This window comes from Diadema setosum, chromosome 17 (assembly GCF_964275005.1).
Source record: "Diadema setosum chromosome 17, eeDiaSeto1, whole genome shotgun sequence".
NCBI classification, from domain to species: Eukaryota; Metazoa; Echinodermata; class Echinoidea; order Diadematoida; family Diadematidae; genus Diadema; species Diadema setosum.
Window position 1 is genome coordinate 34,848,520 of NC_092701.1, and position 16,348 is coordinate 34,864,867.

At 39.0% G+C, this 16,348-nt stretch overlaps 1 protein-coding gene across 1 annotated transcript in view; it reads right to left on the bottom strand.

The window, feature by feature from the left end:
• Window positions 1-12,509, bottom strand: part of LOC140240645 (monocarboxylate transporter 12-like) — a 13,320-nt gene extending 811 nt beyond the window's left edge. The window contains exons 1-3 of the mRNA XM_072320399.1: window positions 12,326-12,509; window positions 5,471-5,611; window positions 1,247-2,533 (exon numbers count right to left, since the gene is read on the bottom strand). Of these exons, the coding sequence (XP_072176500.1) occupies window positions 1,247-2,533; window positions 5,471-5,611; window positions 12,326-12,509 (1,612 nt within the window). The remainder of the gene's footprint in view (window positions 1-1,246; window positions 2,534-5,470; window positions 5,612-12,325) is intronic.
• Between the last annotated feature and the right edge of the window lie 3,839 nt (window positions 12,510-16,348).

The window sequence follows — 16,348 nt, forward strand, 5'->3', positions numbered from 1 at the left end:
TAAGCCTTACATAGCGCGATCGAGAGAGCATCTAGAAGCCTTAACTAGACCGCAAGGGACTTTGCGCTCGTGATGTGCGCTTCGCGCACATCAAGTTGGAGTCTCCCGTTTGCTAGGGGTTTCAGGCGGGAGAATCTCCAGATCAGAAGGTGCTTGGGGTTGGAGTCTCTGCAGCTGACGAGGAAAGGATGGAGAAAGGAGGCAATTCGAAGAAAAAGAGAAGGAGAGGGCAACCCATCAAACGTCTGGGCCTCCATTACTCCAGATTATGTTTCCAATGTTTGAGAGAAAAAAAAAATCCTGCTTTCACTGCATGCACAATAAGTCAGAGCTGAACGTAATTAGGCAATCAAACTATGACCTTTTGTCGGACGCACTCCATACCGTCGACAAATTGATAGGAAATGTCACTTAAAAAATCACAAAGATGCAGCTAAACGGAAATAGAGCAGTAGTAGATAGGTTGATTACAGATTAAGTGATCTAACTGTTTTCACTTGAATGTAAAAGTTAGTGTTAAAATTGTAGAAAATATTTAAAAATGTCTGAATCAAATCTTAACTGGAATCTTTTCATACATTCATCAGTAAGACTCAGGTACGTCTAAAAATAGGAGATTGCCTTTAGAACATCACATAACCATTGAATTTCACATACTTCTTACCAAGTGTTGCCAAAAATTCTTTGTTTGTCTTCAATAACACTTTCATACATTAGTTTATTGTAAAATGCAAAACATTCTATATTTCATTCTTCTTTGTAACCAATCAAATCCTAGAAATTGTTTTCCGTGGTTTGGTGCTGTCTCTTTTATCATGATTTGAAGTCTTCATTGTTAGTGGCTCATAAAAAGGGGAAAGAACCCTCATTCATTGATGCCATTTACTGTTTAAATAGTGATTGCTCGTGTCGGTTGCAGAGTCTTGAAAGAAACTCTTTAAGGCCAAATCTATAACTGTCTCTTAAATCAGCAACATGCTTGAAGAAGACAAATGTTTCTGTTTCTCTCTAAAATTGGAACACTTTTGCAAATTTATTTCTGATTTTGTGTGTGTGTAAATTTACTGAATTTGATCATTTGATCATTTGATCTTAATACGTAAGTCTTTGTCTAATACAAGACCTGTAGTGAAGTTCAAATGTGCTGAGTAAAAGATGGCAAGGCAATTATTTTTATACCAAAATTCCCCAGCACCGGATGAGTTAAGTTAATGAAGTCTAGACAAACAATTAATTGCTTTCTCACCCATAACGATTCCACTGACAGGGGCACCGACACCACTGACAAAGAAAATGATGGACAGGGCCGCCTTGAAGCGGTCATCGGGAATCTTGATTTTCACTAGGATGTTGATCAAGGTCGTCTTCACTCCGAGAGTGAAGCCGTTGAGGGCAGCAAGGATTCCCAGGAACCAGAACGAAGAGGCGAGGTAGTTGATGAGGAACGCCCCTCCCGCTACGACGCTCATCACGACGTAGAAAGCATCGTTATCCATCCAGACCTTCTCCGCAATGAATCCGGCGACGAATCGACCGGCGATGTCGGCAACGCCACCGATCGTAGCCAAGAAGACAGCCTCATCCGACGGGATGCCCTTGGCCTCGGCATTGGGGATGAGGAAAACGACCCAGGCGATGTAGGTGACGGCGTAGAGCACGACGTTGATAGAGAGCACGGTGAATACCAGGGGGAAGTCTCTGTAGAGATAAAAGTCGAATGCCTTGAGGAAGGTTGTAAAGCCGCGCCTCGCTACTGGTGAACAACACGTCTGCGATTGTTGTTTGCACTGACCTTCGTATTGTAATATGACCGTCCTCGTGCGAGGGGAATGTCCTGTCGAATTTTGTGCAGATAATTCTACAAGTGACGATTTAGACATTATTGGCCTACCTCGCTCTGAACTATCCATCGCCAAGAATAAAATTCTTGAGGCCATGTCTTCGCGTTTTGGTGAGCTTTGACTTTCAGATGCACAGCTCTCTTCACTTTCGTCATCTCTCGGTGAAGCAGGAGCAATGGTGAAGTTTACGCGATCCCCTTTCGAGTTCGACGAGCAAGTACAATCGGCATCATTCACTGACGACTCCAAAGATGAGGCAGATACGTTTGCTTCCATCGAGGGCGTTTGTTCTTTGTCCTCATCACACAGGCAGTCCTCGACCTCCAGAGAGGTTGCTATCGTACTGGAGTACGTTATGTTCGCGCTCACAAAAGAAGACTCGTTCCACTTGGCTTCTTCGAGGAACACCGGCCTGTAGGCGTGGTCGGGATTGCTACCAGCGACTCGCCCTTGAGGTTTCGAGGGCTTGATGAGGGCGCCGTACACGACGGAGTGGAGGTTCAGAGCTCCTAGCATCAAGAGAGCCGACTTCCAGCCATAAGCGTCAGTAATCAACTGGGTGACGACCGGTAGGATCATGTTCCCTATGCCACCTCCTGCTATGAGGACGCTGGAGGCTACCTGGAAAGAATCAGGGAAGTAGTCTGCAGGACATGCGTTCGCCAGAATCACAAGAGCGCTGTAGCCGACACCTGTAGAAGGCAAGGAAAATGAGATTCGTTCAAACGTGTCTTCGTCTTCCAAGTCTCCTATCGACTTGAATGAACACACATATTTTCACGAAGTTTTCTTTGTTCACATTGAAACTAAGACGAAAAACCTTCTACTTTCCACATCACACTAACAATAATTGTTGTGCCATAATAACCGAGCTGTGACGACACGGTAGGTAAGAATGATGATGATGACGATGATGATGATGAAGGCAATTATAATGATTTTGATCATGATGATGACGATGACGATGATGATAATAACATTAATGGTAATAATGATAAAAATCATATCGATGATAATCATGATACTTCGGAGAGTGCTCAAGGCGCATACATACCATGCATACAATATAATAATCACCCCGGTCACTGGATAGGCCTACATCATTTCCAACTAGCACTGACAGTGCTCACTCTCAACTCCCTGGGGAGCATTCCAGCTCGTCGCCATCTAACGGACGTACACATGCTGACCAACAAACATTCTCATCCTACCAAGTACCCATTTATATTTCTGGGTAAAGAGCAGCAATGTGAACAAAGCGCCTTGCTGACGGGCAAATGTGTCGGGCTGCTTGGGGCTCGAACCCACGAACCCAAATCACGCTCATGTGATTAAGACATTCATAAGAAGAATCTAGTAGCTGCTGAAACATCGACCAAACGCATGATTCTTGTAATACTTGTGTTTTGTTTTTGTTTTTGTTTTTAATGTATAAAGCAATGGGTGAGTTGTGATGTGACTACATCATCACTACTTCATCTATTTTACGACTGCGGCTGCGATCAATATCGACACCTTTTCGTGAAACGCCTATACTATTTTGAGAATTCATTTCACTCTATCGATTTCGGCCAAGTTGAACATGGAGTGAGATTATATTGCCCTATAGATGTATGATTATGACGGCAACCAAGCGTTATGAGATAAATCAGAAGATATGCATTATTTGTCTTTCAGAAATTTATTGTCTCACTCAACTAGGGCCGTGCAGTTAATGACCAATAGCTCGTTTACCTTTTGAAATGAAACTCGAAATTCTCTCTGACGACTTTTATAGAAAAAAAAATAAATGGTGATGTGCCGTCAGGTATGATTGTATGAAGATTGTCCACAGTTTGTCAAAAGATCACGTGTTCCTGTGTCTTAAAGATGTCAAGGTGGCTGTCACCCAATCTTATGGATTGGCGAAATTTCACTCGTATTTAAAAACTCATCAGATAAATAGATACTTCATCACAAAAGTATCGTCATCGATTGCAAACCATGTGATGAGGCGGTTAAAATTGCTTGTCATTAATTGTATTTAAGATTGATGATACAATGCAATGGGTTTTGACATATCATTTTACCGTTGCATGAGGCGCCCGTTTCTACAATCGGCTCAAAAAGGACAATGTCGGTGTGATATCTTCTCAAAGGAAATCCCATTACATATAGGCCTATACCTTTTTATGAACAAAGAAATTGGACCACCGAACAAGTAAACGAGCAAACATACAAACGAACGAACAAACAGAAACACACAAACAATCTTTAGATATGACATTTCTTATAAGCTGCTCAATAAAACACGTCCCCGTACTCAGCCTCCTGATGGTCATTCAAAGAAATTCAAAGAATCGTCGGAAACCACTTAGATGGAGCAATGAAGGCATCTTCGGAATGCTGTAGGAAATAACAGCTCCTTGTGCAACGTCTTCTTCTCTAAAACAATAATAATATGGAGAAGCCCTGCCAGCCTTTATTGCCAAGGTAGTTTATCATTCAGTGATATTGCAATGTCAGTACGTATAGCCAAAAGCAAGGTTATATTGGTGGCTTTTTATGGCAAGAGTACCCACAAAGGCTCAGACGGAGGACTATTTTGAGCCATCCATCAATCCTGAACCTCCGCGCGGCACTGGAGGGTTCCTAATGTTCAGAACATGGTGTATGTCGTAAGTAATTCTAGCGGGAATGTTGGGGAGTATGTCACAAGAAGTATGTGCGCACTCACCAGGATATATTATAATGGTTACTTTGGATACAATCATCCGGTGTGATTAATGGCAGTCGTAATATCTGCCGATTGCAAGGGGTTGAGGAGGAGAGAAAGAGAACAACCATGTTGTCGTTATAACTAAATGATTTGAATTCGTTTAACCCTGTCGGGATAATATTCTAAATACTCCATTGCTATATTGCGTGACAACGTTAACCGCGATAGCGATGGGGTTTATTACTTCATACGAAATCATAATGAGAAAGCAATCAACGGAAACAACTGACTGTATTGTATGAACGCTATCAAGGTTTGATATTTGATGTTCTCGCAGATTCCTATCCTCATGTGTATACAATTTGTGTTTGTGTGTGTGTGTGTGAGTGTGTGTGTAGGTGTGTGTGTGTGTGTTTTTTTTTTTTTTCTTACTGGGTGTGTAATTTCTGTGTAATTTCTGTGTGTGTAATTTCTGTGTAATTTCTGGGTGTGTAAATTTCTTACTGGGTGTGTGAGTGACAGGGCATATTCGGATTGGCTTGATTAGGCTGATCAAAATAGCTTTTTCTGAGAATTATGCAGAATTTCAAGTCATTTCTCTTATTAAAACAGGGTATGATTTGGTAAAAAGACCCAAATATATCGTACTGTATGTTTGAAAAATGATTTAGTAGCACAACAAAGAAGAATACAGCTGCTTTTTTTTTGTTGGTGGACATATCAACTTTATTGTTAATATGGATTTGATATTGAATGAAACTCAAATAAAGAATATTATATAAAAAAAGTGTTGGTGTGTGTTTGTGTGTGTGTGTGTGTGTGTGTGTGTGTGTGTGTGTGTGTGTGTTTAACCTGTATGGATTTGTTAACGTGAGTTTTTTTTTATAGTAACCTATACGAAACGGGTTTGTGGCGGAACTGGGCTACTTACCGTAGATCAAAATGGCCGCCGCGAATTGGGAGCCATTCTCCGCCAGAGAGGAAAGCATGAGGCCCACGGAGCCGATCAGGCCTCCAGCCATGGCGAGCTGTCTCATGGAAAACCGCTTTAGCAGGGGCGTGCTGAAAAGAGCTGGAAAAACACAATAATTGTTATCTTTTGGTTTGTTTTGTTCCGAGAGGTCATTTGCGGCACAATAACATCAACTCATTTAGTCGAGTAGAAATTTGTCGGACCAGAAAAGTTAAGCAGGCCTTTCAAGGTTTGTTTGTTTGGTTTTTTTTTTTTTTTTTTTGGTGTGTGTGTGTGTGTGTGTGTTTGTCTGTGTGTGTGTGATTTGTGTTCTATATACGGATATTAATCAAGTTTATGTGGGCTGCCTGCTTGGCAAACTTGAACAACTATTTTATTGGCCTACCAGGATAGACTGAATACATAGATGACACAACTTATCAAGGATTTTCCTTTGACATGGAAAACCCATAAAAAAAATTGTACTAGGCCTATCCGTGTTTTCAGGTTTTCTGCATCAAAAGTAACAGCATATTACATATATTGCTTATTAGCTGAATATGCTAATTCGACAAATAAAGATAATTGCCCAAAGCTGTCAGGGTGGTAAATGAGGTTAATTTTACTTATGTCATCAGTGGCATACATTCGACAGTCTGAAAAATAGATGATAGTTAGCAAATAAAGATAATACATGCATACCGGCAAAGTACAAAGTTATGTTTTAAAAAAAGAGAGAGGGAGAGGGAACTGAAAGGTTTACTAAAACGCATACTTGTATATTGTGACCCGGGTCTGGACTGAGTAATGTTGTGTGTAAGCATACCGTCCCCTCTAGCAAGAGGCAACACACTCTGTCCCTCGGATAGGACATAAAATGGAGGTCCCGTGTATGAGAGAGTCACAACTCATGCACGTAAAAGATCCCGCTTCATTCATTCATCGCAAAGAGCAGGGTGTTTAACCCGGTGAAGTGGTCCCGCCTCACATCCAACTGGACCCCATGGAAGACCAGCTTAGCATAGCTGATTATGGGCTATCCAGCCATCTTCACAGATGGAAATGTACAAACAAACAAACAAACAAACCACTCAAAGAATTCTATGAGAATACTGAAATAGCAGATACTTAAAACAGATAATATTGACAATCAGAGATATTGCTACCTAATGATGTTTCATATATAGGGTATCAATTATTTATATGAGGCGAACGATATTCCTTTAAAAAAAAAAACTAATTTGAATACATATACTTTCGATGTCGATTTGGGCAATTCGAACGTAACTACAACATCATGTTCTACTAAAGGATGTACATTCAAAAAGCAGACGCAATAAGAAATATACTGGACATTCTCCCTTGACATCACAACCAAAAAGAGTTTATTATGCTGCATTACCGGTGCATAGCTTCCTGAGGATAATATCAATATTCCCAAACCCTGACATTCCGGCAGGATTCTAATCGCTTCTTTGCCGACCTACTCGCGTCGGAGGTGGTGATAAGTGAACGTTCCATCATCAATCTTGATTCTGCTACTGGAGTATATCATACGATCAACGCGTCCATTTCTTCACGTGTCTGCATTTTATACGAGGCAGGGGTGTCGTTCACCTCATTGTATTTACTGTGCAACTTCACTTAGTGCTCAAGAATGACTGCAATTGTTTCTTCAAAGTTATGCAAGTTTACAGCTTTTACATATCTTCGTTTCTTCAAAGTTAAAGTTATGCAAGTTCACAACTTGTACATGTTTTCAAGAAACAAATTAGTATATCAACCTTGTTATATAACGTGTATAACCCCAGGACTCTTACTCGGACAGGAGACAAAATCCTTCCCCACGCCTACACTGTAAAAACATGGGTGTTAGATTTAACACCACGGGTGTTAAATCTAACACCGATCAAACTTCAAAGGACCACACCCACAGGTGTTAAAAATGCATTGTGATGGTGTTGAAAAGTGTTCACCTGACACTTCGTGGTGTTAATTTGACACTGTACCTGGTGTTATTTTGACACTGTACTGGTGTTAATTAAAAAATGACACCACATGGTGTTGATTTGATACTTGTTGGTGTTAATATCAATGGTTTAACACCCGTCCAGCTTCAATAAGGGACCACATCAGCTGGTGTTACTTTGGTGTAAAATTATTTTCACATTTTTTCAAAAATCTAGTATTTTAATGTAAAATTCTTGATCGTCTTGTTTAAATTAAAAATAAACAAGAAGTGCTGTTACTAAGAAACTCTTCAAAAAACAGTTTAAAATTTGGAAATGACACCCGGGGGTGTTAATTTAACACCATAAATGAGCACCGAAAATTTAACACCAGCTCGGTGTTCACTATTTAACACCGGACTTTTTGCAGTGTAATATGAAATCAGATCCTCCAGAGTATTCGGAATCAGCATCGCTAGCAGTTTTCCAAAAATCCTTAAAGACTTTTTCTTTTCGATAATGAAATTGATTGATTAATTATGTATATTTCATATTTTCCATTTGTTGTTTTTCCCTTATACCCCTTAATGTAAGTTTGATATTCTTTTGTGAAGCGCTGTGATGCATCCTCACTCGTCAGAGCGCTATATGAGTACGCTGTCGTTGTTGTTGTTGTTGTTGTTGTTGTTGTTGTTGTTGTTGTTGTTGTTGTTGTTGTTGTTGTTGTTGTTGTACTGTGTTGTGATAGTGCCATTGCTTCAACGGTCTCGAATTGAATCGGATATATAGAAATCTTCCATAAATACAATTTTTGATAACATAAAATTTAAAAGAATACGTTTCTTCGCGTTGAGGTAATATGATCTTGTATAGTATTCTTGAAACGATGAACTTAGACTCAAAAGAGTTGAAGTTTCTACGCTATTGACCAGGGCCCCGTTTTATCAAAAGATAAAATCGATTTTAAATTTCCTTACCACACAGGCCGCCATAGACTTACAGTTGAAATCAACTATATAATCGATTTTAACTCTTCATAAAACAGGGCCCAGAAGGGCATTATTTTGTATTATTTTTCAATGCACAGCGGAAGAGCAGTGAGGGAACTGCAGCATCACCTATTCAAGTTCGGTGCGTGCTTGCAACAAATATTACTATTATATTCGATAGAGACATATGAAACGTCACATTTCTATAACATATTTACTTTAGGCCCCATTTTGAGGAAACCTGTATCATTTTGTTCATCTGAGGTAACTCGTTTTATTCAAGCCAACTTAAAAATTTTGTTGAATTGTCCTTTGAAATATATTACAATTAACAGTGTTTTGAAAAGATAAATGCAGACAAAATTATACAATTTACTCCTTGTTGGTTAACATATTAAAATACATATCTATACGATAAATTGTATACATATTTAAAGTAGAGAGAGAGAGAGAGAGAGAGGAAAATAGGGACAGGGATTTTGTGTATTATATATATATATATATATATATATATATGTGTGTGTGTGTGTGTGCGCGTGTGTGTTTTTGTGTCTTGCATTTCTTTCTTTCGGGAGAGGAAATCGGATAGCAACCCAATCGCCTGGGTTGCTAATATGGTGGAAATGATTGCAATCGATATTAATCAGACCGCGTTTTCTCTCCAATAGATTGAACCATTACTACAGATCTATCGTGACGTCATACAAATGTATACCTCAACTGCCTCTGATAATGTCTCTTAATTTGTGATGCCTATCATCTATATTTTGCTTTGCCAAGGATATTTTTACTGCTGCTGCAAAACAATAGTAAAGACGGGGTGAAAAAAAAGTAAATTTAATGTGGTTATTTTGCCTTTCTAATAGCACACAACGTCCACTTTCTCAATGGAGAATTATCTGCTCTAATAATCTTATATATCGTCCAAAAACACATTGGATTGATTCGTACCATCATGTACTGAAGCATAATGGTGACTTTTGTTTCTCAGTGCATAACCCGTTTGAGCTTTAACACAAGTTCTGAGAAAGAACTATGCCATTTCAATTTGTACACAATGAATTCTAAATTCAATCAAACCGATTCGTCACCGCGCGTTCATTCCACGAAACGAGCAGCAGCATTCAAAATTCATGGAGAGCCTGACAGAATCAATCAAGTCTAGGTCGTTCAAAAGACCCCTTCAATCTTTTAGAGTGTTATAGGACTATACGAGTGGACACAACTAACAAGAAGACTTAGTGACAAGTGTTTACACGTTTACAGAAGTGACAAATGAACTTCTCAGTGGATTATCTAACAAACATCATTGTAAGGCAGAGAATTCATAGTGTCATTTTCACTCTGAAAGAAATTGATCTAAAATGTAAGCAACCAGACATTCAGATATGAACACTATTGCAAATATTTTAAAACACAGAGATAAAGAAAAAAATATTCAAACGATTTTATCGATTCGCCACTGTCATAGGCAAATCATCTGCCACAATATAAATGAGAATTTCGCAATATTCTGAATTCCAGGAAAAGATATTTCAATTCTTCTTCTTCTTCTTCTTCTTTTTTTTTTTTGGGGGGGGGGGGGAGGGGGATAAGGCCATGGAACAATATATTACACTGTTACACTGTTCGATTCCTAAATGGTGCAAGTTGAATTATCGGTTACAGCTCGTTATTCCGAAGGTTCGTTATTCCGAAGGCTCTTCAGTCCGAAGATTCCTTATTCCGAAGGTTCGTTTTTCCGATTTCATTTTCGAATAAACAAATCTTCGGAATAACGAACCTTCGGAATAACGTCACAAATGTTCGGATTAACGAACCCTTTTTCATTTTCGGATTAACGAACCTCTAGGTATAGGGAAATTGCGTGTTTCGGATTAACGAACCTTCGGAATAACGAACAGCACCCGAATTATCAAAGCGTTGGTGATTTCAGCTGAGGTTTGAAATGTATATAGCTATAAACTGAAAACGGAATGCTCATGAAATCATGTTGTGTCGTTCTGGAGATCGATCTGTCGTTGTCATTGTCAATACCGTGCCATGAAATAATCTGTGTGCTTGAGCGATTCTTTATTGCTTATCTTTATTAATGTACCATCCTTGATGACATGAAATCTGTGATCTTAGCTCACCACAACAATGCTATTTCAACACTTAATCTTGAGTCGCGATGAATGCGGTGTCCATGGGAAACGAAGCATTATGTTCACAGCTGTTCGGTCCTTGTTTAACTGTTGTCATAATGATTGTAATTATTGCATTATGCGATTAATATTGTACACTTGTGACGGAAATGTCCAAATATACTTAATATATCTCATTAACAAACCTAGACCTTTATAAAACATCAGTTGATAGTTGACTTCTCGGAGAATGATCAACCAAATGTCAAGGATGCCAGACCTAATACCATGATAACACGTCTCTTGTTCACCTGTCACAACTTTACTTTTGCAAATAGTCTGGTATGAATGAAGGGATACAGGGCCACACTCAGAAGACTTTCTGAATCAGGGGGCATGGGTTCTGTTAGCACTTACTCATGACCCGCTCTACGGTATGCCGCATAGACTACCGCAATTTCACTTTTTTTTTGTCTGAAATGTCTTTTTCCAATACGTATGATCAGTTTTAAACAAGTGCACGGCATTATGGTATCGAACTAATACATACACTGATAACTTCATACTATCACCTACCCCTCTCCGCGTGTGACTTTATGGATGACCTTTACTTGTGGTATTATTAATCCTTTGTGTGCTTGGAGTGCAAATTGGCACAGAAGATATCATATCATATTATATTATATTATATTATATTATATTATATTATATTATATTATATTATATTATATTATGTTATCTTATCTTATATTATATTACATTATATTATATTGTATTATATTATATTATATTATATTATGTTATATTATATTATATTATATGATATGATATTATATTATATTATATTATATTATATTATATTATATTATATTATAATTGGCGCAGAAAATATCTCATTCGCATTATGGTTTTAATGCAATTATTTTTGAATCCTTTTTTATTCGTAGTTATCCATTATTTTGAGGTCCATGCACTTCCGCACTTAGCACGATGCACCTTGTGCAATATCAGACTTAACACTCCCACTCTTTTTCGATTCTTTTTTTCCACTACGAAGTTCCTCAGGCCACTATCATGTCAAGCACGCGCTTATTACGATGTGTGGTCTGATGCATTTTCACCTTATAAACATTCCCTTTTATCTGGCGTTGTTTGTCATCGTTGATCATAGATTTGTAAGTTATGTTTGTACTGCATTTTCTTTCGTCCGCAATGTTGAAAAAATATTATTGATGATGTTATTTTGTATTGAAAATGTAAAAAAAAAATCATAATGTTATTTTGTATTGAAAATGTTTTAAAAATATCATTCATGATGATATTTTGAATCGAAATGATGAAAAATGCAGAAATAAAACCAAATACCAAATATAAAAACCAAATATAAAATCCCCATATCATTAAACACAAAGTCCAATGTCCTTGACTCAGTTAGGGTTAAGACGTTATTGAATGAGATTACAAAGATAATTCACATGTCAACGCGAACAGTTTGAACCAATTATATAGTTCACTATGGTTATCGAATCATACTGTAATATTCGAAAGAAAGTAAGCGTAGTGGTGCATGATTTTAACGGTATGACTTAAATCCTCGCCCTCATCTCTACCTCCCACCCCCCCCCCCTTCGAAAAAGTAACCCTAAGCTAGTCCCACGCTAGGGGAGTCCTAGCACAACAAATACATGATACTGTGTGGTAGCAGGATAGCTTTAACGTCATGAAAGACTTACATATACTCATAGGCCTACATAGTGATGCTGAACTTACAGAGGAGATACACGAGCCCCTGCGAGGAACCAAAGACGAGCCCGGCGAATCCTGTCGACACCTTGAGGTTTCGGGTCACGTCGACGAGGAGCACGCCGAACGACTTGGCCGTTCCAGCTTCGAGGAAGAGCACGAACATCGCACCGGCCACGACGAGCCAGCGCCTGGCACCCCCACACGCCATTCTCCACGGCCCGCGCGGCACGCGTCCAGTGACAGTTTGTGACTGCAGTCAGATGTTGTTGGTTATTTCCTAGACTGTTGGTTCAAGGCACCTTCCTACTTTCTCATTCAAGTGATAACAAAGGAGAAAATTGATCCGTTGCCAATGCGGATGGCTCATTCCGGCGCCTCGCACATCCCAAACCCGGCGCTCACAGGAGGTCTGTTGGCTACCCGCTGTTCATTTGCTATTTAAAGTTGAAACATACAAGTAGCTCCGATTAGTGTGGGGTTTTTTTTTTTCAACTACGCGACGTGATGTCTACCGCTTCCCCATAAGTTGAATCTTCCACAGATTGGCATAATCACTTTGACTGCAGTTATAGTTTATAAATGTCAAGCAAGCATTCAATTTACATGAATAAGATACGATGTATACTCAACCTCTTCAGCCAATCTGTTATCTTGCCTTTGATCAAGAATCAATCCAGTAGTCAACCTGTAACAGACGATTTCAATATGATATTCGTTACAGTTATTCCTACCACCTACCCGAGAGATAAAGATCGAATGACGTAGGAACTAATACACCGTTTCGTTTAAGACGTTTAAAATCAGTTGAAAAGTCGTATGACATCTCAAGCCGAGTGTGAGAACAATCGCTTTGACCATGGTGTGCTCAGCAATGCTCTTTTGGAGGGCTATGAGGGATGTGAGCAAAATGATATGAGGAAAAACATACAAACTACAAAAACAAAAACCAAAGGGAGAGAGCGCCACCGATTTCAAGTGGCCAAAATTGCTTCACTGCTTAGACATTCCAGTAGCGTGTATGTACATATGCGTGGGTGTGTGTGTGTGCGTATGTGTGCGCATGTTTGTGTCTGTGCGTGCTTGATGTTGGGATACATTTCATAATCATTTTTCGATTCTGATTTTTTTCTTCGTAATGTATCTCGATGTATGGCGATCATTTTTGTAGGTATTCGTGTTTAACTATCTTTCCATGGCTGTATACACCTGAGAGATATTCCGATCTTGTAATATTACGGTGGCATATTCTAGTGAGACATGATTTATGGCATATATACAGGCCCTATATGTTTTTTTAGTCTTGTGTATGCTATACGTTTTATTCAATATACGAAAGTTGAATAATATGATCTACACTTATAAGGCACGAAATGGAAGCAATTAGGACATATGAGGAGGGTCTTTCACCTAGACTTCATTTGAAACATCGATCGCGAGCAACTTTCACGATTTCCAGTGTCAGTAACCCCGGCAAATGACAACTTACAGACAGAGCTTCTGTCTATCACCAGCCCCTCACCGATCTCTTTATAGACATAGAGAGATCAGGCATGCCACCCACCCCCCCCCCCCCATCCCCCACACACAATGACTTGAGTACGTTGAAAAAAAAAAAAAAACGGCATTGATGGCGTAGTGTACTTTTGCTCCTGATGTCATGATTATATCACATACGATTAAGTTCATTCACTAGAAGGAAAAAAAAAAAACAAGCAACTCATCATTTCTTTCATCGAATTACCGAACTCAGAGGGATTTCAAAGAGATTAATTTCATATTTTGTGATATTTCGAGCCAAAACAATATCTAGATACTCATTTTTACTGCCTCATCTATGCCAGAATAGATCTGCATGTATAAGGTATGCAGTCTTTTGACTTGATTTATTCGCTCGCAGAGCCCCGTGTGGTTGGTTTCTGTATTCCGGCGGGCTTCTCCTCTGATTTTTCTTGATGAGAGGGAATTGGCCAAGATGAAATCCTTTCAGCCGATCAGCGGTTAATGCACAACGCGCGATCGCATCCTTACGTCGTACGCAATTCCAGTGGCGTACAAGAGCCATCAGCCTGCAGGCGAGTATTTCATACATGGCCCACGGAATGTCTTTTTTAATGTTTGTGTATATGAAGGAAAGGATGTCTATAGGCTGGCTCAGGCGAGTTGGTGATGGAACCTTCTATTGAACCCTGTGTTTTAGTGGTTTTGCAGATATATTTTCTCTTGTATCTTTATTTTTTCTTAATAACCAACATACATTTTTTTTAATGCGCAGGTCCACTGGAGGGGGAGGGGTGTGGCTTGAGCTTCAGCCCCCCCCCCCCCCCCATTTTTCCCGGTTGTGCGACCACTGTGATGTACTTTAAAAGCTCCAAGGCCACATCCTCCGCAATATCAGAACATCATCCAGTTATATATGACCGCAGCTATTACATTAGGATGGAACGAGGAGCATGTGATCGACTATCGTGACTATAAAGGTCTATATTACTGACGCCTTTAAGACTGTCTTGTGGTCTGCAACAGAATCGACAATAGTTGAGTTGAATTGAATACATAAATACCCCACTCCGTATACAGTACTTAGAAAATAGAGTACAGTCCTTGTGGAAGGAAGGAGCTGTCAAAAAATGACAAAAGATCAAAGAGTTATAACATTTAACAATTTTGTATGTGCTATACCCAAAATTGACATTAAAGGGATCAACAGTATTGGTGGAGATGAGAATTGGGCTTTAAACTTTTTTTGCGAGATACCAAGAAAGCACTTATGAAATAGTACAGAGCATACCATTTTAAGAGGAATTCAAAGTTCATTTGATGAAAATCGGGTTTGGAATCACTGAAACATCCAAAAACAAAGTAAAACAAAGCGATCGTAATAAAGTGTGGGTCCCACACTTACTAGAATCGCTCTGTTTTGGATATCTCAGCCATTTCAAAAACAATTTTCATCAAATGAACGTTGAATTCCTCATGGAATTACATGCTCTTTCATATTTCATGAAAGGTTTCTCATTATCTCACCAAAAAATGTTAGAAACCTGAAATTAGGTCTCAACCAAAACTATACGATCCCTTTAATGAAGAAGTGATATTACATCTCCTGACAACTTCTTTTGGTTTGTGCTTGCGCAAAACACACTATCACTGAAATAGTGTTTTTCAATTACTATATTATAACTATAATCCCAATTGAAACAGCTGCTATTGTAGCAGGTAAATATCAGATTACAATAATTTGACGCGAAGGACATGACTTATTCTTTTCAATTTCATATCTACGTAGGCTATCAATGTGCGAAGATCCGTGTAGTGAGCGATCCGTGTAAAGGTTAGTGAGCGATCCGTGCAAATAAAGGTTAGTGAGCGATCCGTGAGGTGATGACATCATCATCTCTCTAATAGTGAGTGGGCGGCAAAAACAAACAAAGAAACAAGCAAACAAACAAACAAACTTTGAATGCACACATTGAAACTTAGATGACTTTCTTCGTGTAGATCAGATTTTTATCGAAACCTCTACCATTCTCCTGATTGTATTCTAATTTTTTAAGGTCAACTTGGAAGTGTCCAGGAATCGCATTTTGATACAATTTTAAGAGGAATCCCAAGTTTATTTGATGAAAATCGGTTTTGAAATGGCTGAGATATCCAAAAACAAAGAGGTCCTAACAAAAGGTGGGACCCATATATTATCAGGACAACAAATTGGGCCTGATAATATATGGGTCCCACCTTTTGTTAGGACCTCTTTGTTTTTGGAAATCTAAAACAATTGTCACCAAATAAACTTTGAATTCCTTTTAGAATTGCATGCTCTTTCATTATTATGTCACAAGAGGTTTCTCATTATCTAAAAAAAAAAAAAAAGTTGGAAACCTGAAGCTCCATGCATCTCAACCAAAGCTATACCATCCCTTTAGGAAGCTGTGTTGTTATAAGGATCCACATGCTTTCACAGACAGGGGCAGTGGAACGAGTGAGGGGTGGGCTTGCTATGGTACAGCCCCTTACCCTCACATTTGGCTTTCAAAATTTGAAAATCCA